Source organism: Amblyraja radiata, chromosome 29 (assembly GCF_010909765.2).
Source record: "Amblyraja radiata isolate CabotCenter1 chromosome 29, sAmbRad1.1.pri, whole genome shotgun sequence".
NCBI lineage: Eukaryota > Metazoa > Chordata > Chondrichthyes > Rajiformes > Rajidae > Amblyraja > Amblyraja radiata.
This window is the reverse complement of record NC_045984.1, coordinates 29678499-29705331: the sequence shown is the minus strand read 5'-3', so window position 1 is coordinate 29705331 and position 26833 is coordinate 29678499. Positions and strand designations below refer to the sequence as shown.

General features: G+C 43.2%; 1 protein-coding gene across 1 annotated transcript; it reads left to right on the top strand.

The window, feature by feature from the left end:
• The first annotated feature begins 15185 nt into the window (after positions 1 to 15185).
• LOC116989579 (actin-like) lies at positions 15186 to 25965 on the top strand. The gene is made up of 8 exons (XM_033047102.1): positions 15186 to 15386; positions 16352 to 16596; positions 18267 to 18425; positions 19516 to 19618; positions 20507 to 20653; positions 22499 to 22693; positions 23764 to 23939; positions 24467 to 25965. Exons 1-8 carry the CDS (start codon positions 15374 to 15376, stop codon positions 24614 to 24616), a joined length of 1188 nt encoding a protein of 395 aa, XP_032902993.1. The 5' UTR covers positions 15186 to 15373; the 3' UTR covers positions 24617 to 25965.
• The last annotated feature ends 868 nt before the right edge of the window (positions 25966 to 26833 follow it).

The following is a 26833-nucleotide window of genomic DNA, read 5'->3' as shown; positions in this document are numbered from 1 at the left end:
TTTGGCCTTTTTGAGCAGTATTTATTCCTCCAGCGTTTCATAAAGAAGAGTTCTGCACGACATGCTGCCCTTTGTTGAAGTTTGTGCTCAAATTAACGACGGCATTATTCTTGTCAGTACACCTGGCTGGAATGTGCTCTATCGACAGTCCAACTGTTTGAAACATACAAGGGCGGGGGGTGATTGATAAGCCCTCCGCTATCTATATAAGTGAAAATCTTTTCCACTTTAGTTATAAATACCAGCAGTGGTTACATTTGGGGCATGCTTTGTGGATGTTTGTACCGTACCCTAAAACTGCCGCTCGGGAAAGCGGACCACCGGCAGATTGGGGGGGGGGGGGGGGGGGTTGGGGGCGATGGGGTGGAAAGAAAGTGAAAGTTGTTGAGTTTTTAAAAGAGCAAAATTCGAAAAGGGCGAGTTGGGGGGGACTAGAGGATAAAGTGTCAATGTTAAAGGGGTTGACTTGTGGAAATGTAGGAGTGTAATCCAAAGAAATCCGACCTTGGTGTTCCTGTAGAACGTATCTCCTTGTTGCCGAGGCCGAGGAGAACTGGGCTGCCGGTTGTCCCGGGCCAGTGAGCCCAGACCTTTGTGACAAGCCCTCCTTCTGAAATCTTGTCGAACGCTGCATTTTGAGCCCACTTTTTTTTAAAATTCAGCGAGAAAGACACTTAACGTGTTAATTACTTAAGATAACACCAATGTTTATGTTAATGTCTCCAGGGAGATAATGTTCCAAAATATAACGAAATATTCGGAAAATGAACAATTAAAAATTCTAAGGAAGAACCGACGCATTCTCAGCACTTATTGAAAATTACCTCCGTCAACAATTAACTGAAGAAGGGTCTCGACCCGAAACGTCACCCATTCCTTCTCTCCATAGATGCTGCCTCACCCGCTGAGTTTCTCCAGCATTTTTGTCTACCTTCGATTTTTCCAGCATATGCAGTTCTTTCTTAAACAATTAACCGAACTTCCTCGCTGTGTTTGTTGTGCATGTATCACGATCCAAGCGCTGCTAGATATAGAGAAAATAAAACGGCAGACATAGATTAAATGTATTTTACTCCGAAAAAATATTTTTGTGCGATTTGGTACTGAGAAGCGTTCTATCCATTGATCCATGATCCTGATGCATGTAGATCTTTTAATTTGTCAAATTTTCAATCGGTCAAGAAAGATGTTTTGTGTAAGAAGGAACTGCAGATGCTGGTTTACATCGAAGCTTGAGTCGCTCATTGGGACAGGCAAAGCATCTCTGGAGAAGAGGAATAGGTGACGTTTCGGGTCGAGACCCTTCATCAGACTTAAGGAGGAGGAGACTAGAGGTAAGAAAGATGTTTTGTTGCGTTGGTGAATGTGCAAAGGGGATTTACCAGCATGATGCCAGGACTGGACATGTTGTGGCCATGATGTAGCACAGGAGTGTAAGATGAGACTTTGAGGTGCTTATTAGTGGTTATTGGTGGGGGGGGGGGGGGGGGGGGGGGGGGGGGGATTAAGCTGGAAGACCCTATTTTACTTATCAGAGGGGACAAAAGTAACATGAATAAATCTTAAGTGATTGAAAAATAATTAAAGGGAAGAGTAAAATGAATGGTCTGGTTCTTGTGGTCTCACGGGGTGGTTGAAGTAGAAACCCTTGTCATGCTTAAAGAGTAATTGGATATCTCTTTAAGAGTCATGATCTGCAAAGCTGTGAAACTTGTTCTGGAAGATGGGTAGCTCCTCGTTCGACTGGAACCATGTGCTCTTCTGTGCCATAATTTTTTTATGTTTCTGAGATCTTTTACTGCCGATGCTGGATGTAAGCATTTGTTAGCAGATTTCCCAACGTTGGTCTCACTGTCAAGGTTTCTGGTGTGGAGTCTCTTGATGATGCCAATCTGGGTAGCGATTGTGCGGTGGGCAGACTGATGTCGGTAGGCACTGCCAGAATAGCCTTGTGCAGATGTTGGGCTATACCAATGATGTCTTTCTAGTATAAAACACTTCCATTTTTTGAGAAGTCATTGTGGAACATCTTAATTGTGGATGACATCCCAAAAAGGATCTTTGAAAGAAGATGGGCAGCTTTCAGACTAGTGGTTAAGAGGGAACTGCAGATGCTGGAAAATCGAAGGTAGACAAAAATGCTGGAGAAACTCAGCGGGTGAGGCAGCATCTATGGAGCAAAGGAAATGGCAACGTTTCAGGTCGAAACCCTTCTGCAGACTGGACTAGTTCTTCAAACGATTGGTGTTACTGTGGTTATTGTTCACATCTGCACCCTCCATTTCCTGTCAGGGTAAATAACAAGAATTCTCTGAATGTCTCTTTAAACACCACCCACTTTGATTTTAATCTTTGGTTTCACTTTATCCTCACCAGATCCTCATTGTATCCTCATAGTTGGTGTTCCTGAAATGAAGAAGCTCTGCCCTAAATTACTCTCTGATAATTTAAACCTTATGATCCGATCATCACAACTCCCTGGTTGTTCTGTCATTTGCACATGTTCCACTTGTCCCATTGTTTTCTCCAGACCAGACCCTCCATTGTTGAGAAAAGTTATGCTGAACAGGGAAATTCTCCTTAACACATTTCAAAATTCTGTCTTTATCATTTAAGTTATTAACTTGCATAATATCGGTGTAATAGAAATCACAATAATAGTGTTCTAAAGATCCTTTTGCATCTCTATAATTTCTTTGAAGATTTGTAGCTTTATCTTCTCATCACTATTTGTAGGCATATAGAATATCCTCAATAGTGTGATGTACCCTGCTCATTCCGTTGGTTCTCAAGAACATAATTTCCCTGAAGCACACAAATCCTCATCAGAACTGTTCTGCCTCCTTTTTCCCTTGTCTATTTTACCTGAATATTCAAAAATATTAATTACTCGTCTCTCTCTGCCTTTTGAGTCATGTTTCATGGATTAATAAAAGTAATGGTCAACGTTCCCTCATATTGGAGATCCCCTCACTCTGCTGGTTATGTGTTGGTCTCTCTTCCATAGTGGTTGATGTTGTATTGTGTCCGTTACTCTGTAGGAAGTGGTTGTTGATAGACACCTGGTGTTGGCAGCTCCTTAAAATATCGTTGTATGTTCAACATGATCAAATGTGCCCAAATAAAAGCTGCCATTTCCATTCTGCCTGTGTCTTGAAGTAACTTTATAAGTTTGCACTGTGGTAACTTGTTTGTTTCAGTGTTCACCAGTAATACTTTACTGATCAAATCATCTGAGATATTGCTGCTGTACAGTATAAAACACTTCATTTTTAGTCAAATGAAAGAAATTAATACCCTGCTGCCCAATATACTAAATCCATCACTAAAATAACCTCAAAAGGACCCAAAGTGCTGGAATAACTCAGCGGGTCGGGCAGCATCTCTGGAGAAGATGGATAAGTGACGTTTTGTGGTCGAGAACCTTCTCCAGTCTGAAGAAAGGTCTCGACCCAAAACTTCACCTATCCATGTTCTGCAGAAATGCTGTCTGACCTGCTGACAGCTGCTACGGTCAGGCAAACGCCTCCGTTGCCATGCTGTGTGAACGGAGAGGATGAGAAGGAGAAGAGGCCATTAAGACTGTAAAATCCTATCTCACCAGGGACTAACTTTACTGTAGCATTTCACTGTTTTAAAAAATGGCTGTTTTCTTCCGTTTTATTTCCTCCCACAAATATGTAATATGTGAATATGTGATTCTGTTCCATTCTTTTGTTGTTTTTTTGTTTGTTTTTTTGCACAATCCGCGAGCATTGCCACTTTTCATTTCACTGCACATCTCGTATGTGTATGTGACGAATAAACTTGACTTGACTTGAACTACTCCAGCACTTTGTGTCCTTTTGTGTATTACCCAGCATCTGCAGTTGGTTCTTTGTTTCTACTAAAATGTTTAATTTGGTCAAATCAAACTTGGATGTTTTATTGTAGAACAACACACAAGAAAAAACAGGGAAATGATTGTCAAAGTGTTTATTTTCTCCCTCTTTTGCAGTTATTTAAATACATTTTGAGAAAGCTTCTTTGCCCAAATGTTAACTCGTCTTCTCTAGAAAGCCACCTGGCCTGCATAATGTCTCTTAAATGTTCTATTTGTCTCAGATTTTGTCTGCCGTTCATTTTTTAAAATTCTGCTGCCTTGTATCTGATTACTGTATTATCCAAGGTACACAAAAATGCTGGAGAAACTCAGCGGATGCAGCAGCATCTATGGAGCGAAGGAAATAGGCAACGTTTCGGGCCGAAACCCAAAGGAAATAGGCAACGTTTCGCGCCGAAACCCAAAGGAAATAGGCAACGTTTCGGGTCGAAACCCAGAGGGTTTCGGCCCGAAACGTTGCCTATTTCCTTCACTCCATAGATGCTGCTGCACGTTGAGTTTCTCCAGCATTTATGTGTACCTTCGATTTTCCAGCATCTGCAGTTCCTTCTTAAACGCTGTATTATCCATCTGCCTGTTTTCCTTTATACTCTGAGCCTGGTTCTGTCAGTTTAATCTATAACTTCAGCTAAAATAATGATACTGACTTGCATTGCATTTCAAACACGACTCCGACACACTCACCACAGTCATTGGATCCACACATGACTGATCTTTGCTTTATTTTTCTCCAATGCAGATGCTTTTATTCTGATTTTTAACAATCACCGAAGTTCTTTGAATCTGCAGTTTTACTTTTCTGAACAAGTGCCCTTTTCAAGGGAAAATAACCAGTTCTACAGGTGTCTGAAGGACCAACAGAAAACCCATAACCGAAAGAACAGATGGTGGGTGGAGAAAATCGTCATTTATTAGCCAAGTATGTTTTGCAACATACGAGGAATTCAGTTTGCCAGACAGTCATACCAAAAAAGCAACAAGCCACAAACGATATAAAAATTTGACATAAACTTCCACCACAGCAACTCCTCCACATTCCCCACGGTGATGGAAGGCAATAAAGCCTTATCTTCTTTCCTCCTTTTCTCCCGCGGTCGGGGGAGTCGAACCATCTGCAGTCAGGCAATTGGAGCTCCCGAAGTCGGTCTCTAACCAGAGACTGCGAACTCCACATTGTTAAAATTACAGGCGATCCAGTGTCATAGAGTCATACAGCGTGAAAACAGATCCTTTGGTCCAACTTGCACACGCCAACCAACATGCCCCATTTGCACTAGCTCCACCTGCCCTTGCTTGGCCCAGGACCCTCTAAATCTAACCAGTACAAATGTCTCTGAAACGTTATAGGAGCAGGGAGGTTCTACTGCAGTTGTACAGGGTCTTGGTGAGACCACACCTGGAGTATTGCGTACAGTTTTGGTCTCCAAATCTGAGGAAGGACATTATTGCCATAGAGGGAGTGCAGAGAAGGTTCACCAGACTGATTCCTGGGATGTCAGGACTGTCTTATGAAGAAAGACTGGATAGACTTGGTTTATACTCTCTAGAATTTAAGAGATTGAGAGGGGATCTTATAGAAACTTACAAAATTCTTAAGGAGTTGGACAGGCTAGATGCAGGAAGATTGTTCCCGATATTGGGGAAGTCCAGGACAAGGGGTCACAGCTTAAGGATAAGGGGGAAATCCTTTAAAACCGAGATGAGAAAAACTTTTTTCACACAGAGAGTGGTGAATCTCTGGAACTCTCTGCCACAGAGGGTAGTTGAGGCCAGTTCATTGGCTATATTTAAAAGGGAGTTAGATGTGGCCCTTGTGGCTAAGGGGATCAGAGGGTATGGAGAGAAGGCAGGTACGGGAGACTGAGTTGGATGATCAGCCATTTCCCGGATTTTTTTCCCGAATTGGACCTGGGTTTTTATCCGGTTTTTTGCCTCCCCCAGGAGATCACGAGGTTTTTGGGGTGGAGAGGGGTGATAGCGGTATAAAGGGAAGGGTAGTGTCTTGTGTTCTGTGTCTTGTGTCTACTGTTTGTGGTCAGTGTGTCTGTTTAGTGTTCAGCCATGAGCGAATGGCGGTGCGGGCTCGACGGACCTGGTGGTCTACTCTCGCACCTACTTTCTATGTTTCTATGATCATATTGAATGGCAGTGCAGGCTCGAAGGGCTGAATGGCCTACTCCTGCACCTAATTTCTATGTTTCTATGTTATGATAATACCTGCCTCAACTTCCTCCTCTGGCAGCTTGTTCCATATACCAGCCACATAAAATGCTGGTGTAGCTTGGCAGGTCAGACAGCATCTCTGGAGAAAAGGAATAGGTGATGTTCCTGGTTGAGACCCTTCTTCAGACTCGTTTGCTAATTTTGGGTCGAGACTCTTCTTCGATGAGTCTGAAGAAGGGTCTCTGCCCAAAACGTCACCAATTCCTTTTCTCCAGAGATGCTGCCTGACCCGCTGATTTACTTCAGCTTCTTGTGAATACACATAGACATTTGCTTTCAGATGCCGATTGCCAAGTCGTCATCATCAAAAACCCTGGAGCGTATCGTTGCGTCGCAACTTCATTCCCACCTCCTTGCGTATAACCTACTTGAACCCCTCCAATCTGGCTTTCGCCCCCTCCATAGCACAGAAACTGCTCTCCTCAAAGTCCTCAACGACCTCCTCACCTCTGCTGACACTGGTTCCCTCATCCTCCTCGACCTGAGCGCAGCCTTCGATACAGTGAACCATAACATCCTGCTCACCAGACTCAAAGACCTCGGCATTGAAGGCTCTGCACTCAGCTGGCTCCGTTCCTACCTTTCCAACAGATCCCACTTCATCTCTCTCCACAACCACACCTCTGCTACAGCCACAGTCACTCAAGGCGTTCCCCAAGGCTCCGTACTCGGCCCCCTCCTCTTCATCATCTACATCCTCCCCCTTGGTCAGATACTCCGCCACTTCAACCTGGACTTCCACTGTTACGCCGATGACACCCAGATCCACCTCGGCACCAAATCCCCCCACAACCCTCCCCCCCCCCCCCCCCCCCCCCCTCTCCCATATCAACTCCTGTTTGTCAGCTATAAAAACCTGGATGCAACATAACTTCCTCAAACTCAACAGCGATAAGACAGAATTCCTCCTTATAGGCTCCAAAGCCACACTCAGCAAAATCAATAACCCCACTCTCACCATCGGCGGCACCACTGTCTCCCTATCTCCCCAGGCCCGCAACCTTGTGTGTAAGTAAACATGTTAGTCTGTGTCCAAGATGGCTGTCGGAAGGGAGAGTGGACGCTGGCGCGCTTTAGCTGCCGCTGCTCTCTCTTCACATTGTGTTTTTGATTTTTTGTCTTTGGATTGAATTCTGTTTTTAATTTGTGTTTTGGTGATGTCTTTATTATTTATTTTATTCCAATTATATGTTTTATTATTCTTGTTAATCTCTGTAAGGTGTCCTTGAGATTTTTGAAAGGCGCCCAAAAATAAAATTTATTATTATTATTATTATTAACCTTGGCGTGATCTTTGATTCAACCCTCTCCCTTGAGCCTCACATCCGCCATGTCATTAAAACCTCCTTCTTTCATCTCCGCAACATCGCCAAACTCAGACCCTCTCTCACATCTCCCGCTGCTGAAAGACTCATCCATGCCTTCATCTCCTCCCGACTGGACTATTGCAACTCACTTCTCCTTGGCATCAGCTCCACCTACATCAACCGACTCCAACTGGTCCAGAACGCAGCCGCCCGACTCATCACCCACACCAAATCCTGGCATCACATCACTCCAGTCCTCAAAGAACTTCACTGGCTTCCCATCTCCCACTGGATCAACTACAAAATCCTGATCCTCACCTACAAAGCCCTCCACCATCTGGCCCCCCCATATCGCACTGACCTCCTCTCCCCCTACCAACCCTCACGGTCCCTCAGATCCACATCAGCCGGTTTCCTCTCCATCCACAAGTCCAACCTCCGCAGTTTTGGGGACAGAGCCTTCTCCAGGGCAGCTCCCAGGCTCTGGAACTCCCTCCCCCAACTGATCCGCAATTCCGTGTCCCTCACTATCTTCCAGTCCCGCCTCAAGACCCATCTCTTCACCTCTGCCTATCCTTAGCCCCACGTCCCCCTCCCTTTTCATCTGTGCATTAATTGCCTCATATTGTATTTTGAATTGAATTCTGTCTTTACTTTGTGTACTAGTCATGTCTCTACTATTTATTTCATTCCCCTTACATGTTTTTCCTCTACCTGCTCAATTTTTGTAAGGTGTCCTTGAGGCTCTTGAAAGGCGCCCATAAATGAAATTTATTATTATTTTTATCATCATCAGCACTCTTGCTAAGTGTTTAACAGAATGGGCCTTCTACAAAAAATGTCTATTGAAGAAAGGTCCTCCATCAACCTACCGCACTATCCAACATCACTAGCCTGACAATAAAGTCCACAATGAAATGCTTTAAAAATATTGACTTCTTTCTATATGTTGGGACCAGTCACCCAGTGAAGGCCGGACATTGATGATGAGATCCATTATTACCTTCGGGTCTGATAGCAGAACCTTTGGTTGCTAGGGAAAACATTTTAGTAGCTGGTGCTTACATCTCGGGAGAAGCCCACAGTCTCTTTAATAGCTGTGATCCCTGTTCTTCTGTGTGACCCTGAGACTTGGGCTGCTTCAGCAGAAGTCACAAGGCACTGGATGCATCAGAAATGGTGCCTCTGCTAAATTCTCTGGTCGGGTAAGCAAATCGACATAGGTATTTTCCCACCCACCTCTTTATAATTCCTAGCACGAAGGCCCTATTTCCACTCTGATGGCTTTGTTGGGTTGAGTTGCCCACGAACTCCTGCAACAAGCGCCCTGCTTCCAGCTCGTGTTGTGGCGTGGAATAGCAGGAGCACTGACATCAGGACATTAGTCACTGTCCTGAACGCTGCCTTGGCAAGGAAAGCTTCACCTCGCAAACTGCAGAATCCACAGGTCCCACATCAACCTCCCGGGAACCCACACAACCAGCAAGAATGTTCAATCGTGTGATACACCGGAGACCGAGCCACGGAATTCTGACTTGCTGCAGCTTTACAGGACCATTAACGCAACAACACAACCGATAAAGATACACTAATATAATAATGTATCAATAATGCAGGTAAGCAGAGCTTCCGTTTCCTTCAAGCCCACAGGGGAACGACCGGTCCATATGAAGACGCCAATTACTAAAGCAAGCAGGACCAGTCCAAGTAGTCAGTACTACAGCGTGGAAACAGGCCCTTCGGCCCAACTTGCCTACACCGACCAACATGTCCCATCTACACTAGTCCCGCCTGTCTGCGTTTTGCCCATATTCCTCTAACCCTATCCAATCCATGTACCAGTGTAAATGTAATCTGACATTCTGCTTCAATAACTAAGTAACAAATCTTCAACTATTTTATTTCATGGATACTGAATGTGATAGCGCAGCGGTAGAGTTGCTGTCTTGCAGCGCTGGAGGCCCGGGTTCGAGCCTGCCTACGGGTGCTTGTATGCACGGAGTTTGTACATTCTTCTGTGACCTGCATGTGTTTTCTCTAGGTCCTCCCACACTCCAAAGACGCACAGGTCTGTCGGATAATTGGTTTCTGTACCTAGTTCCCTAGTTATGTGGGATAGAATTAGTGTAAGTGGGTGATCGCTGGTCGGCGCCGACTCGGTGGGCCGAATGGTCTGTTTCCGCGATGTATCACAAGTGTAAAAGTCAAATGATAAAACAACTTTGACCTTTAGGGGAAACACTTTATTCAAAGGATCTGGGGATTTGATACACGAGCAACAAGCGAATGCCGTCTCCTTACATGGAAAACGACTCTGAAAGGGAAACATCAAAATCGCAAAATTATAAACTGATGATATTAGTTATTATAAGTTATTAAAATGCAACATATAAACATAGAAAATAGGTGCAGGAGTAGGCCAATCGGCCCCTCGAGCCTGCACCGCCATTCGATATGATCATGGCTGATCATCCAACTCAGTATCCTGTACCTGCCTTCTCTCCATACCCCCTGATCCCTTTAGCCACAAGGGCCACATCTAACTCCCTCTTAAATATAGCCAATGAACTGGCCTCAACTACCTTCTGTGGCAGAGAATTCCACAGATTCACCACTCTCTGTGTGAAAAATGTTTTTCTCATCTCGGTCCTAAAGGATTTCCCCCTTATCCTTAAACTTGTTCTGGACTTCCCCAACATCGGCAACAATCTTCCTGCATCTAGCCTGTCCAACCCCTTAAGAATTTTGTAAGTTTCTATAAGATCCCCCCTCAATCTTCTAAATTCTAGCGAGTACAAGCCGAGTCTATCCAGTCTTTCTTCCACAATGGACTCGGGTCTTTATTAATTTTCGAGTTTCTTTTTTTTTCGTCACCTTGTTTATATTGGTTTAAATCCGGTTAATCGGCATCGTTATATGTACCGATATAATTGTCTAAAAATATATAGTGTTTAAGAAGGAACTGCAGATGCTGGTAAATCGAAGGTAGACAAAAATGCTGGAGAAACTCAGCGTGTGCAGCAGCAACTATGGAACGACTGGAGTTTCGTCCGGAAACGTTGCCTATTTCCTTCGCTCCATAGATGCTGCTGCACCCGCTGAGTTTCTCCAGCATTTTTGTGTACCTTCTAAAAATATATATATGTATCTGGAATAATTCGTGTAAAACTGCGAGTGTTTATTAACGAGCCTTGCCCCTTTAAGTGTTTTTTTTTGTCCTGGACACATCGCTCCGCAACCGCGTGTAGCTTAGCAACGGCCACGCTTCGGTCTGCCTGGCGAACTGCAACACTTCCCGAGATGTACAAGCGAGGATCGGAAAGACTTTCGTGCACCGACTCGGGAGCCCGGGACTGGGGGTCAGAAACTTCCTAAGCGCTATGGGCTGCGCCTCCTCCAGTGTCAAGACCACCCGAGCCGCGCTCACTGCGGGAGACGGCCAGACACAAGTGTTGCTGCACCCTCCTCCCGCTCCTAACCCGGCCCCGCCGGGCGACCCGGGCTTGGCGTGGGACCGGGCGAAGGCGGACGAGGAGACCGGGGAGGTGTTCAGCCAGTCCAGGTCACCGCCGGCCCAGGGCACCGCCGACCCCAGCCCTCGAGGTAAGTGCAACGCTAGAGCTAGAAAAAACAAACTACTGGTTATACAATTAAACTTCTTGTTTAAGATGGAACTGCAGATGCTGGAAAATCGAAGGTAGACAAAAGTGCTGGAGAAACTCAGCGGGTGCAGCAGCATCTATGGAGCGAAGGAAATCGGCAACGTTTCGGGCCGAAACCCAAAGGAAATAGGCAACGTTTCGGGTCGAAACCCGAAGGGTTTCGGCCCGAAACGTTGCCTATTTCCTTCACTCCATAGATGCTGCTGCACCCGCTGATGTTTCAGTTCAATGACTATTCATCAGAACTCTCACTTGGCCAGTCTGGTGGGTCCCACTCCCACGTATAATCGGCTCAGTGACGCAGCGGTAGAGTTGCAGTCTTGACAACAGGTGCTGTCTGTGTGGAGTCTGCACGTTCTCCTTGTGGCCGTCTGGGTTTTCTCCGGTTTCCTCCCACACTCCAAAGACGTGCACAGATTTGTAGGTTAATCGGCTTCTGTAAAATTGTCCCTTGAGTGTAGTGTAGTGCTAGTGTACGGGGTGATTTGTAGTCGGCGTGGACTAGATGGGCTGAAGGGCCTGTATCCACGCTGTATTTCTAAATGCAATCGTCGAGTGTGAAGAAGGGTCGCGATCCGAAACGTCACCTATCCTTTTTCTCCAGAGATGTTGCCTGACCTGCTGAGTTACTCCAGCACCTTGTGTATGTTTTGAAACTAAATTAACAACCATGACCTTTTTCTGTGATTTTTCCCCCTAAAATTAATTTTTTTAAAAATATATAAATTAATTTAAAACATTTAAAATGATTTTTCCTAAACCTAATTAGCTCCTAGTTTAGACATAAGTTCATAAGCGATAGGAGCAGAATTAGGCCATTCGGACACAGTGCTGGAATAACTCAGCGAGTCATACAGAATCTCTGGTGAAAATGGATAGGTGACGTTTCGGGTCGGGACCCCTTTTCACACCCGGAACGTCACCTATCCATGTTCTGCGGAGACGCTGCCTGACCCGCTGAGTTACATCAGCATTTTGTGTCCTTCTGTGTAAACTAGCTTCTACAGTTCATTGTTTCTCCCTTCATGTTGTTGAGGTCTGGCTCCAGACCAAGTCGGGGACGTTACCTGTCCTGTATTATTCAGAAAGCATTCACCCTCTCGAGACCAATATCCCAGCGAAATCCAGAACTGAACCGTGCCAGCGTTCTATGGTTTGTGTCTGACCAGTACGTAGTGGAGGAAGTTGTTTTCAAAGCACCTAATATTTCAATCCTTCTCCGAGGAAATGTATTTCAAAGTGCTGTATTTCAGAACACCACACCACTCTGCATGGGCCAGTCATTCCAGCAAGGCACTGTGAGGAAAGCTTCACCAGTGTTTCTAGTTTCATCAAGGCCACCATAACGTAGTCATTGCTGAAAAATGGTCTCGACCTGAAACATCACTTATTCCTTTTCTTCAGAGATGCTGCCTGTCCCGCTGAGTTACTCCATCATTTTGTATCTAACTTCACCAGATCAGTCATTGGCTTTTCGGGGGATTTTGCATTGATCTTCCTGCTTTGTTGCTGACTGCATTACAAAGTGTTGGTGACGATGTATTGTGTAGACGCTGCAGACCATTTGAACGCCTTTTTGTTCCTTTGGACGATAAAGGTACTGGTGATCTAAATGGTCTAGGGATGGTTAAACCCCAGCTGGTGTTCATCTATCTATTATTATATAAAAGTCTGTGGCTACCGCCAGCCATCCGGCTGCCTTTCTGCCTTTTGATTCGTTCCATCGTGTGATGTCACAATGCCCAATGCTCGCAGATGTCCAATCGGAATGGATCCATGTACATGGCCGGCTGCCGGCTGCCTTTCTTCGTTTGATTCCTTGCTACGCCAAAACCAGACGCAGAATCGCCGACATCTTTTCCATTTCGGTAGAGATTTCACTTTTCTTTCAAAGTATCCGCTCCTCATTACATTTCGTCGTGTTTAAGTACACGTTTTTAATCAAATCCTTCTCCCCCCCCCCCCCCCACCCAATATTTCAAAAATAAACTGGCTTCTCACCCATAGAAGCAGCCCCAGCCCCTGGTGAACGTTCCATTGTGTGATGTCACAATGCCCGATGCTCACAGATGTCCAATCGGAATAGATTCATTTACATATGCCTTTGCAGGAGCCCAAGCCCCTGGTGAACATTCCATCGTGTGATGTCACAATGCCCAATGCTCAAATACATTGTTGCCATAGAGGGAGTACAGAGCAGGTTCACCAGACTGATTACTGGGATGTCAGGACTTTCATATGAAGAAAGACTGGATAGACTCGGCTTGTACTCTCTAGAATTTAGAAGATTGAGGGCGGATCTTATAGAAACATACAAAATTCTTAAGGGGTTGGACAGGCTAAATGCAGGAAGATTGTTCCAGATGTTGGGGAAGTCCAGAACAAGGGGTCACAGTTTAAAGATAAGGGAAATCCTTTAGGACAGAGATGAGAAAAACATTTTTCACACAGAGAGTGGTGAATCTCTGGAATTCTCTGCCACAGAAGGTAGTTGAGGCCAGTTCATTGGCTATATTTAAGAGGGAGTTAGATGTGGCAAAAGGGATTAGGGGGTATGGAGAGAAGGCAGGTACAGGATACTGAGTTGGATGATCAGCCACGATCATATTGAATTGTGGTGCAGGCTCGAAGGGCCGAATGGCCTACTCCTGCACTTAATTTCTATGGTTCTGTTTCCCTCTCCTCACCCCTCTCCCTCTCCCACCCATCCCTCCCTCCCCCACCCCCTTCCCTCTCTACGCCACTCCCTTCCCTCTCTCCACCCCTGCCCCCTTCCTCCTACCCCTGTCCCTCTTCCATCACTCTCCCTACCCCTCTCCTCCTCCCTCCCCTACCTCCCCATCCCCCACATCTCTCTCCCCATCCCCCTCTCTCACCCCCTACCCCGCTCTCCTTTCCCTCCCAAATCTGTCCCGTTTCCTCCTCCTCCTCTCCCCTCCCTCTTCTCACCCCCCCTCTCCCCACCTGTGTGTTTGGGGGGTGGTTAATGTGAGTTTGATGCCGCAGCCCCTCCTCCCCCCCCCACCCCGCAAACGCCGTTGGGGAAACAGACCCAACGGGTCTGCACTTGGTCTAGTTATCTTTAAATATCTCCTTATTGTCGAGTTTAAACAAGAGGCAAACGATGAGACCAATTAAGCAGAATGAAGTACAAGGATAAGCAGTGTTAAAAAAAAATGGTGTCAGAAACATTTTTGTCGGAAGAAGGGGACTTGCAAATCATTTTGTGCAATTAGGAAAAAAAAAATATATATATTATATATTACTTTAGCATAGCTGAATAATGGTTTCCATAATACGTTAGGAACAGGTTCTACTGTAGAGTATAAACATTCCTTTCATGACAAATAATAAATAGGACCAAATGAAAATAGCAATATCTGTGGGTCTTCTGATTTTTCTACAAATGCTCAAGGAGCCTCAATTTTAGAATATAAAATATTGCAGGATCAATTTTGATCAACAATGGATATGATTTTTAGTCATATTTGCTGTTCAAATACTTTGTACCAATACAAACCCAAATAGTTCGCAATGGGCCAAATAAACAAACAGGCTTTTTGCTGTACCTCAGTACACCTGACAATAAACTAAACTAAAATAGTAGCCTCCTTACTCATAAATAATAAAGAAATATTAAACTATGTCATTTCAAAGTACAAACATAAAATGTGAGAAGCATTCGACGGGTCCTGCAATTTCTGATTTCATTTTGGATTTCCAGCATCTGCAGTTTTTATTTACATTCTTTGTGTGTTTTTGTTGTGTCAGTTGATGTCGTTCTCAAAATCCTCTTCAGCATCAAAATAGCTGCAAATGACCACATTCAATAAAAAAAATTTGGGGGGTGTGGTGAGCATAATATACAATGCTTCTAATTAACCTAAACATTTAATATTATGTGACGTCCTCCAATAATGTATATTAATTTACGTAACTTATCTAAAGCAGATATGTCCAACTAGACACCAGAGGATTTGATGATCATTTTTTTCAATCGATCTTGGATGATAAAGGCCAGAAATCAAGAAGTGTATCGCACGTATCTTTCAACCCCCTTTTGTCATGTGACATTTTTTTGATTAACAGATAACGGCAACATTAATAACAAGACTTTGGGAGAAGAGGACTGTGGTTTGAGGGAGATTGACTCAGTTTCTGCACTACGGGAGCAATCGGTCAGCAAGGTTACAGTGGTAGTTCAGGAGGATGGGAGTGATCCAACACAGGCAGAAGCAACCAGACCCCCCGACTCTGAACTGCACGATCTGGCGCTATATTGTGATGAAGACCTGCTGATGAGACATGAAGGTGAGAAATGGGTTCATTTTATCAACTCTGACACAAAGGGCATCACTATTTTTTAGTTTTTTCCGTCTGTTGAAGATGCTATGGATAATGCCTTCTTCTTGCATTCCTTATTCAAGTGGCCTGTATCTCCTCACAAACACAATGTGTATCCAGAATATTAATCGACACATTATACATAGGTTTAAGCATGTTTTCGTAGACATAAAAACATAGAAAATAGGTGCAGGAGTAGGCCATTCGGCCCTTCGAGCTTGCACCGCCATTCAATATGATCAAGGCTGATCATCCAACTCAGTATCCTGTACCTGTCTTCTCTCCATACCCCCTGATCCCTTTAGCCACAAGGGCCACATCTAACTCCCTCTTAAATATAGCCAATGAACTGGCCTCAACTACCTTCTGTGGCAGAGAATTCCACAGATTCACCACTCTCTGTGAAAAATCTCATCTCGATCCTAAAAGACTTCCCCCTTATCCTTAAACTGTGACCCCTTGTCCTGGACTTCCCCAACATCGGGAACAATCTTCCTGCATCTAGCCTGTCCAACCCCTTAAGAATTTTGTACGTTTCTATAAGATCCCCCCTCAATCTTCTAAATTCTAGCGAATACAAGCCTAGTCTGTCCGGTCTTTCTTCATATGAAAGTCCTGACATCCCAGGAATCAGTCTGGTGAACCTTCTCTGCACTCCCTCTATGGCAAGAATGTCTTTCCTCAGACCTGGCAGCATGGTGAGCTAAGGCTCGTCTTATTATTTTTCCATTATTTTCAACTAAAACAATGTTTGTTTTTACCTTGTGTACTTTTACATTTAACATTTTTATTATCTCAATGTAACGGATTAGCTGAGTGGAATTTAGTGCATCAGATGATAATGTTGATTGGATTACCATTAGATTCTTCCATGAACACTCACAGGTATTTCATGTCTTATTTACCTTTTTATCATCCAAATTCCTTGCCAGATGGTTCATTGCCACAGGTGATTGACACCTGTAGCTTGCCCAGTGACCTGGGCCTTCCGGTTATAATTGATAATGGCAGTGGGCTGATAAAAGCCGGACTCTCAGGAAATCATTCTCCAGCTTTCGTTTTCCCAAGTGTGGTTGGAAGGCCAAAGAACACATCAATGAATATCTTTGGATCATCTGGAAGAGAAACGTACGTCGGAGAGGAAGCCCAAAGGAAACGCAGCATTCTTCAATTGATTGTAAGTAGAAACCTTGTGCATAAAAATACTAATAACATTTCATAATTTTTCTGTTAGTCTACCCAATTTTCCTTCAATTTTAATTTGATCATTTGTGATCTCACAAGGCCATGGTGAGTTGAGTGGAATCAAAAAATTGTCCTCCATGGATACAAACTTGTTTGAAGTTAATGCAAAATCAGAGAAGGTTATTGGCTGCAACCTTCCCTCCACTGACGAACTGTACACTGCAAGGGCCAGGAAGCGAGCGGGTAAGATCATCTCTGACCCCTCTCACCCTGGCCACAAACTCTTTGAATCACTTCCCTCTGGAAGGCGACTCCGGATTGTCAAAGCTGCCACAGCCAGACATAAAAACAGTTTTTATCCACGAGTAGTTGCTCTACTCAACAGCCAAAAATCTGTGATCTGGTATTTTGTTGGTTCACATCCTTGATCAATGGTGTTTTATCATTAATGTTTTATTATTATTAATGTTTAATTTTTTCTGAGTCATTCGTAACTGTCACTGTATGTCATGTTGTTACTTGTGGGCGGAGCACCAAGGCAAATTCCTTGTATGTGAATACTTGGCCAATAAACTTACTTACTTATCTTGGTTAAAAAAGACATTTGAACGCTGGTTAGGGTACGAAATTGAGTACTACATTAGCTGATTAAGTAGAAGAGATGGCCTGCACGCGAGGTGTTGTCATTGCAAAGTGTGGTAACTGGTGGACCTCATTGTGTTGAGCGGTGATTACATCTGCAGCAAGCATTGGCTGCTCAAGGGACTTTGGTCAGGGTTCATCAGCTGGAGTATGTGATCTGCAGATTACCTAAACCACGTGCCAGCTTGTAAAGGGTAATTGGACTGAAGAGGCAACTGCGTGGCTCAAAGCATGGTGTGGGAGAAAAGGGTGAAAGTCATCACCCTCTGTCTACAGGCATTCGCCAACCTCTGACTGAAAGTCCTTTAACAAGGATGTGTAAGCCCAAGAGGAATTGCAGAAAAGTTCAGTATAGTAGTTCCAGGGATGAGAAATTGTAGTTACCAACAGAAGGGGTTATGCTCCATGGAGCAAAGGAAGTTGAGAAGAAAGTTTGATAAGTTTAAAATCTGTCGTGTAAAAGAGAAAATCTATTTCCGTTAAAAGAGGACTTAATGGCCAGATAATACAGATAGATACGATACGATAGAACTTTATTCATCCCAGGAGGGAAGTTGATTTATAGCACTTGACAACATATCTAGTGATGAGGTGAATGAAAACTTACACAATGAGTGGACATAATATGGAATGCGCTGCCTGAAAGTGCAATGGATGTAGATTCAACTGTGATTTTCAGAAGAAATATGTAACTAAAATAATTGCAGGACTTTAAGGAAACATGGGGACTTTGGGGGGTGACTGTATAGCTCTGCAAGTGTCTAGTGTAGACTTGTGCTAAATGGGAACCTCCTGAAATATAACATTTCAATATAGCCCATCCATGGGGGGTTAAGTGATGCTCGCTCGTGGATGTAGAACGTGAAGGACGTTTGATTAGCCAGCTACTATAATTCTCAACATAAAGAACCAAAGATTTACCCAAAATATCAAATTCACTAGTAAAGTACAAACAATTGAAGTGTTGTGGGAAGTGTTGAAGGTCAACGTCTTCAAATGTTTGACTGTGTTTCATTGAAGTATCCAATTCAGAATGGACTGATCACACATTGGACAGAAATGGAAGTCCTCTGGGGGCACACGTTTGAAAACGAACTGCGTCTTGACGTTGAGAACCATCCAGTTGTTATGACGGAGCCAGCGAACAACCCCCAGAAGAACAGGGAGAAAACAACTGAGGTAACTAACCAGCTACTGCTGAGATGAGCTGGACAGAAGGACGTTATCTCGAAACCCTTCTGGAATAGATCCTTAAAATCTGGTATGAATGCTTATGAGGTGATGATGGAACATTTCCCTTTCCCCTCAGACCTGCAAGGAGATCCAATCCAGAAAGGTTGGCTTGCTTGATACATATTTTAAAATCCATAAGACTATTTAATTTAATTTTTGAATTTAAGCTCCACATGATAAACTAGAAAGTAGTAGGGACCAATTTCCTCAATTTTCCCTTTTCTTTGAAGCAACTGTTTAGCACTGCTCTTGAATTATGGTCATTCAGACCCTGGAGCTTGTTCAGCCATTTAGTTTCCTGCCTGAGTGACCCAGCCCGCGATACCCTGACATACCTAACAAAAATTAATTAATCTGTCGTAAAATGTTTGATTATCTCAACACCAAGCTACAGATTTCCACTATTTTCTGTCTGTAAAACGTTTCCTCATTTCACACAATATTGGAGGCAGTCCAGTTCTTACTCTCGTCCTCACGGCCTGCTGTATCTCTTCCTTGTTAACAACACGTCAGGATATATAATTTCCTATTCCTGCCTCCAATATTAAAGACAGACCGACTATCAGCTTGAGGTGACTTTCTTTTACTGTGTTTGCCTCCCTCCCTCTGAAACTATGGCCACGATTGTGAATGCACACACATCCCATCACTCTCGAGGATGGTGCGGTGGGAGCTGACTTTCCACATGCCAAGTGAAAACTCGCTTTAGCTAACAAATGAAAAAATATTGCAGTTATTCAGTTACTTTCATCCAGGGTTATAACTAACCGAAGGTAGACAAAAATGCTGGAGAAACTCAGTGGGTGCAGCAGGAAATAGGCAATAGGCAACGTTCCAGGAAGGAAATAGGCAACGTTTCGGGCCGAAACCCAGAAGGGTTTCGGCCCGAAACGTTGCCTATTTCCTTCGCTCCATAGATGCTGCTGCACCTGCTGAGTTTCTCCAGCATTTTTGTGTACCTTCGATTTTCCAGCATCTGCAGTTCCTTCTTAAACACTTATAACTAACTGAGTTGCATTTTGTTTATCTAAAACAGATTCTTTTTGAAGCATTTCAAGTTCCGTCTCTACTTTTGGGGATCCAGGCAGTGCTGGCTTTACACTCCACCGGCAGAGTTTCTGGGACAGTCATTGATTCAGGTACTATCTTCTCACCAAGTGAATTGGGATGCATTTCTGTATATTATTTTGCACTTGGGTGCAGACTGCCTTATGTACTTCATATACCTTTTGGAGGTGTGGTCTCAAAGTGATCACAGTGACTGGTGGCTGCAAAAAAAATTCTACATTTTTGTCCGAAAGGCTCTGACCCGAAATGTCGCTTATCAATGTTCTCCTCAGATGCTGCCTGACTTGCTGAGGTAATTTTTTACACAATTAACTACTTTGTTACTGATTTACTCAGTTATCAACATTCACACTTAAGCCCATGTCCCAATTTCACGACCTAATTCGCAACCTCTGCCGAGTTTGCCCTTGACTCACATAGATCTGTACACTGGTACTGTACACGGTACTGTACACTGACAATGACAATTAAAATTGAATCTGAATCTGAATCTTTCTCATGCTCGTGAGTGGTCTCCGTGTACTCATGGCATCAAGTAGGTTGCGGTGTTTTTTCTAGCCTGATAATAAATGTCTACGAGTTTTAAAAAAAAGGTCGGCATGGAAAAATTGGATACTCTTTTACTCGTAGGTAGGTCGTGATGCTAGTCGTAGGTGGTCGGAGGCAGTCGAAGGTAATAGCTCCGGGGTGAAAAAAAGGTCAGTAGAAAAAAAAGGCTATTTAAACAGCAGAAGGTCACCTGTCACTCCAAGGCATGTTCATTCATAGCTGGAGAGTTTTTCGGAGAGGAGACTTGTGTTTTAGAGATGGCACCAGAAAGTGGGGCAGGGGCTTTAGTCTACAAGCATCTATGTAAAGGTAAAAAGCATTTTACGTCTTTAGTTAAAACAATGCAATGCGTCTACACTAAAAAATACTATTATTTCAGACAATACAAATTTTCTTCTTTCTGATTGAAGGATCTGCTGTGACACATGTGGTGCCTATTTTTGAAGGAGGTGCTTTGAACAACGTCGCCCAGCGCGTGTCCCTGGGAGGAGAGGACCTGACGGAACACTTGATGAGATCCTTGGCTGAAAACAACAGCTGGTCTTTCACTTCCAAAGGTAGTAACGTACCATCACGGTAACTCAACCCGTCCATTTACAGCAGTATATGCCAGGACAAGGATTTATTTCTCAGACATAAAACATCATAGAAAAATAGATGCAGAAGTAGGCTATTCAGCACTGCCATCAGTGTGATCATGGCTGATCATCTAAAATCAGTACCCCGTTTCTGCTTTCCCCCCATATCCCTTGATTCCTTCAGCCCTAAGAGCTAAATCTAACTCTCTCTTGAAAACATCCAGTGAATTGGCCTCCACTGCCTTCTGTGGCAGAGAATTTCACAGATTCTCAACTCTGGGTGAAAAGGTTTTTCCTCATCTCAGTCCTAAATAGCCGACCCCTTATTCTTATGCATTGGCGTATCCTTGTGTATTGGCGGATGTGTATCTATGTCAGGTTCAATGAAACATCAAGCTCCACTATGACGTAAAATGGGTCAATAAAAATATATTGCATTCTCTTGTTCTTCACTTTGTCCATTTTAAAACACATACAAATGGCTGAGAAATATGGGTCTAGGTGAAGTCAGTTTGACACAGGATAATTGTTTTTTTTTAATTGGAGTTTCTTGTATTACTTAAAAATTACAATGAAGAAACAGGCCAAATGGCCCAATTGTATGAGGCTGTAATTTAGTTGCAAATGGAAGCCTCCCTTTACCACCTGTTATTAGCAGATCTGGACCTCAGTTGCAGAAACTGTAAAGTTTATCAGTTGAATTTCAAATGAGTTTCTGGTCAATGGTGAACTCCAGGTGAATAGATGCAGAGAGTCAATGAGTAAGTGGCAGGACCCTCTCATTGAATCTGGCCATTGCCTAGCACTTATATCATCAAAATATTACGTCAGCCCATGCCTTAATGTTGTCTGGGTTGTGTTGCATGGAGGCAGTGGAGTGATTTGTTTCTTCAAGCAGTTGAGTTTAGAGATACTGCACGGAAGCAGGCCACTCAGCCCACCAAGTCCATACCAACCAGCCATCCCCACACTAACACTATCCTACAGGCACAAGGGACAATTTACATTTATTCCAAGCCAAATAACTTACAAACCTGTACGTCTTTGGAGTGTGGGAGGAAACCAAAGATCCCAGAGAAAACGTACAAACTCCGTACAGACAGCACCTGGAGTCAGGATTGAACTCGGGTCACTGGCACTGTAAGGCAGCAATTCTACCGCTGCACCATCACACTGCCCTAAAGTTGCTAACAGAATTCAATGTTGGGCAATCAATTATCACCATCTCCATTTCTCGCCTCATGATTTAAAAACAAGTAATCGATGAAGGAACTGAGACACAATGCTGCAGGAGTTGTTCAGGACAATGTCTTGAGGCTGGAATGATTGTTATTTAACAACCATGACAATCTTTGTCAGATTTGGCTCTAACCACTGGAATGTTTTCCCTCTGCTGTTGACTGATATTAGTTTCACCTGCAGTGAGAAATGTCATAATTTCTAACTAAGGGTCTACTTATTTAATGCTGAGATGAGGAGGGATTTATTTTGCTCCTCTGGGATACAGTTTACATCATTATCAATCTTAACTTTAAATATATTTAAGTAGAACTAAGAGAAATGTGGAGGAAGAGGAGTTCGACCAAGAGCCAGCCCCTAACTGTGCCTGATATAGAAATGAGGAACTGCAGGTCAGGTCAGGCAGCATCTCCGGAGAACATGGATAGGCAACGTCTTGTGTTGGGACCTTTCTTCAGACTAGATACACAACGCTGCCTAAATGTGTCTCATTGACTTTGAGAAATCTTTATAATCTAATTATTGCCAAACGTAGTTGACTGGTGCATCATTTGTTTTAATTTTATGATTTTTATTTCCCCTCAGCTGGCCTAGATATTATCAGAAATATCAAGGAGAAATTTTGCTACGTGGCCCTGGATTTTGAAACAGAGCTCCAGAACTTCAAGAATAATCCAGATGCAATAAAGGAAGAATATGAGCTTCCAGACGGGCAAAATATGATCATCACAAACCAGAAATTCAGCTGTCCTGAAGTCATGTTCAAGCCATTTTTAATAGGTAACTGAGAATGTTTGACCCCATTTCATCCTGTTTTTTTTTTCTTGTTTGTGGACTATTAACTTGAAACTTAAATGTCACGGGTTAGTCCTGGGCACGAGCAGAAGCCTTCGAGTACTTGTGGCTCATGCAACCTAACCTTGTTATAGGGTATGGTCCCGGAGCAATAGACTGATGCCTCTGTCTTCATATTCCTGCTTGCATTATATATCTCAAATAGGTGTACAAGTCATGTCTGATCTACCCTAAGATGCAAATCCAATTTCCTACTTTGCCCACCAGCCCAAGTTGTTTCAAAGCTACAAATTCCAAAGATTCATGGGCCTCTTAGCCAAATTTGTTCTCATCCATCTAATCTACTTACAACCCTTTTGCAGACTGAATGAATAGGAGTCCCAACCCAAAATGTTTTATGTGTCATTCCTAACTGTCACTGTATGCCGTTGTCACTTGCGGGCGGAGCACCAAGGCAAATTCCTTGTACGTGAATACTTGGCCAATAAACGTATTCATTCAAAATGTCATTTGTCAATGCCCTCCGTGGATGCCGAGTTCCTCCAGTCAACATTCATTTTCCTTTAGTTTCTAATTCCACCCAAATTAATTCTCCAACATGACCGTTCTCAACTGAGGAACACCAGCTCCTGTCCCTTTAAGTATAAAATCAGTGTTTAAGAAGGAACTGCAGATGCTGGAAAGGTACACAAAAATGCGGGAGAAACTCAGCGGGTGCAGCAGCATCTATGGAGCGAAGGAGATAGGCAACGTTTCAGGCCAAAACCCTTCTTCAGACCAGTACTGGTTACTTTGTAACCACATCTCTGTAATAGTTATCACATCATAGCCATTACGTATGCAGCATCTATTAGAAGGTAAATTAATTGCTGCTATGCTTTCAGATACAGTATCCTTGACGTGTGTATTGTTACACAATCTAAATGAAATGTGGGAGGATTTTTGACCCTTCTCTTCCTAGAAGTGGCCCGATCTACTTTCGAGCATTTCTGTTATTTTTGGTGTTTGCATTAGTAAAAACTACACCTTGTTGATACAATCCCCTTGTATTTCAGGCAAGGACATTCAGAACTTGCCTTCATTGGCACATTCTGTGATTGAGCGTTGTAAAGAAGATATCTGCGATGACATGTACGCCAACATTGTCCTAGCTGGTGGTAATACAATGTTCAGAAACATGGGAGAGAGAATTCAACAGGAAATATCAGACCTTGTAAAACCAGGAAAGAAGGTACCTTTCTGCAATTTTCCCTTTAAGTGCAAGAATGTGCAGTGCCTTGATCTGTATGATTCCTGGACCTCCTGCTACATTTCATTACATTAGCATTCTTCCAGCAAGTGCCAAGGAAGTGTTTAAGAAGGAACTGCAGATGCTGGAAAATCGAAGGTACACAAAAATGCTGGAGAAACTCAGCGGGTGCAGCAGCATCTATGGAGCGAAGGAAATAGGCAATAGGAAATAGCGAACGAAATAGGCAAACCCAGAAGGGTTTCGGCCCGAAACGTTGCCTATTTCCTTCGCTCCATAGATGCTGCTGCACCTGCTGAGTTTCTCCAGCATTTTTGTGTAACAAGGAAGTAAGTTATTGTAAGCTATTTAACAGCATTGATTTCAGCTGGAGTACTCACTGTAGGCATATTTGTATACTGTAATTAAATTAAAAAGTCAGATAAATCCTTTAAGATGCATTCCAAAATGCTGTTATTTGTAAATATCAGTATCCCTCCTTTGACATATTTCTTCCTCTCCTTTGATAGGTGAAGGTTCTTGCACCTTCCAACAGGAAGTACCTTTCATGGAAAGGAGCATCCATTTTAGCAGGTCTCTCCACTTTCCACCACATGTGTATAGCACGCCAAGATTTTGAAGAGTATGGAGCAACTGCTTTGTACAGGAAATTAGTTTAGCAACAGATGAAAATGCAAATCCCCAAATCTGTTGTAAACAAGTTATTCACCTGTTTATTTTTGCTGTGCCAGCACAGCCAGCATTTAATACTATTACACATCTTTAGATTGGCAACAGCAAATGTCACTGGAACTATTCAACATCTCACTGGCTGAGATTTGGCCAGCAGCTAGTTCAGAGTTGTATCATATTTATAACTTGGGATCAGCTGTATCATTAACAGCTCAGGTATTTTAACTCGACCGCCAGTGCTGGAGCCTGCATTTAGACCAGTGCACAATTTAAAATCCCATTCTACCTCTAACTTTATACCAAGCTCTAACTTATACAGGCTCCTACACTTATTTGTAGACTATTGAAAGTATATTCATGAGATATAGGAATGAACAACATTCAAAATTAAACAAAGGGACTCCTTCCCAGACTCCCACCTATTTCTTCTCTGACCTGAAATGTTACCTATACATGGTCTCCAGCGGTGCCATCTGATTTGCTGTGTTACTCCAGCACTTTGTGTCCTTTTGTGTATTAACCAGCATCTGCAGTTCCTTATTTCTACATTCAAAATGAAACCACCGGAATACTACCTTTTCCCCTCACAATTTGAGACATCTTAGAAGTTTAACAGTTTATGACTGTTCTGTACTAGGTATTTGTAACTATAGACACTCCAAATCTCAGGACCATAAACATATCTGTCTCTGTTCAAACTTATACATAGAAACATAGAAAATAGGTGTAGGAGGCCATTCGGCCCTTCGAGCCAGCACCGCCATTCATTGTGATCATGGCTGATCGTCCCCAATCAATAACCCGTGCCTGCCTTCTCCCTTGATTATAGAAACATACAATTCTGTACACAAACTGAAAACTTACCTCCAAATCAATGTGTAATTGTGTGGCTTTTTGATGGAGGAGGGTTACTCAAATTACTGACCAGCAGAAATGGACTAGTAATGGGAGTTTAAAGTCTTAGTTTTCTAACATGCAGTATTTACAGCTAACAGAGTTCAGAGTAAATTTTGTTTCCACAGGTATGTGGCTAACATAGAATCTTAATCTGAGCTAATGGCAATAGCAAGAAAACTAGTTTGGAACAAGACATTGTGATAAATTAATATAGAGCAAATCTGAGGAATTTATATTAACAGGTTTCAGAATGCTTTAGTAACTGAGACCAAGCAGGTGCTATTACCATTCCCTGCAAAGCTTCAGAATAATTGAGTATATTTCCAGAGTCTGTAACTAGAAACTGATGTTGAGTGAATTATGACAGATCAGGATGTTTAGGCCACAGGCTTGTAATTGAAGTGGAAAACTGGCATCCATATCTATTCAAATTTCAATTAAAAGTTATTCAATTAAAATAGGAATGAATAATTCCTTCTAATTATTTTGAATTTCACAATTCTGGAGAGGTTGGATAGGCTGGGACTATTTTCTTTGGTGTATGAGGCTGAGGGGTGACCTATTGAGGTGTACAATATCTGAGGGGCATGGAATGCTCAGTCCTTTTCACCCCAGAGTAGAGAATTTAAAACTAGAGCACATAAGCTCCAGGTGAGAGGGGAGAGATTTAAGAGGATCCTCAGGGGGCAACTTTCTCCACTCAGATGGTATATGACTCAGTTCCTATCTGGACTGGGCTGCCAAATAGAAGTCTGTAGGGAGGAACTGCAGATGCTCTTTTACATCGTAGACACAAAGTGCTGGAGGGTACATAATGCTGAAAGTCACAAAATGGGTGACGTTTCGGGTCGAGTCTGAAGAAGGGTCTCGACCCGAAACGTTACCCATTCCTTCTATCCAGGAGGCTGTCTGTCCTGCTGAGTTACTCCAGAATTTTGTTTATCTTCAAGCTATAGAAGTAGATCCAATTACGGCTTTTAAAAGACATTTGGACAGATATGGCTAGGAAGGGTTTAGAGGGATTTGTATCTATGTCAGGCAAATGGGACAAGTCCAGAATACTAACTTGGCCAGTGTGGACAAGGTGGGCCAAGGGCTGTACAGCTCTATAATTCTATTCTGCAACATAGCACCATTTCAAAACCTTATTAGTTTCCAAATTCAAGCTTACTGAAAGTCAATGTGCAGCTTTGAGCAAGAATAGAAATGAATGAAATACTACCCCCGGCACAAGACGGCTGGGAGACAATCATTGTAAAGGCTGCACATCAATAATGGACAACTTGGGCAAAGAAAAGGCAGCTGGC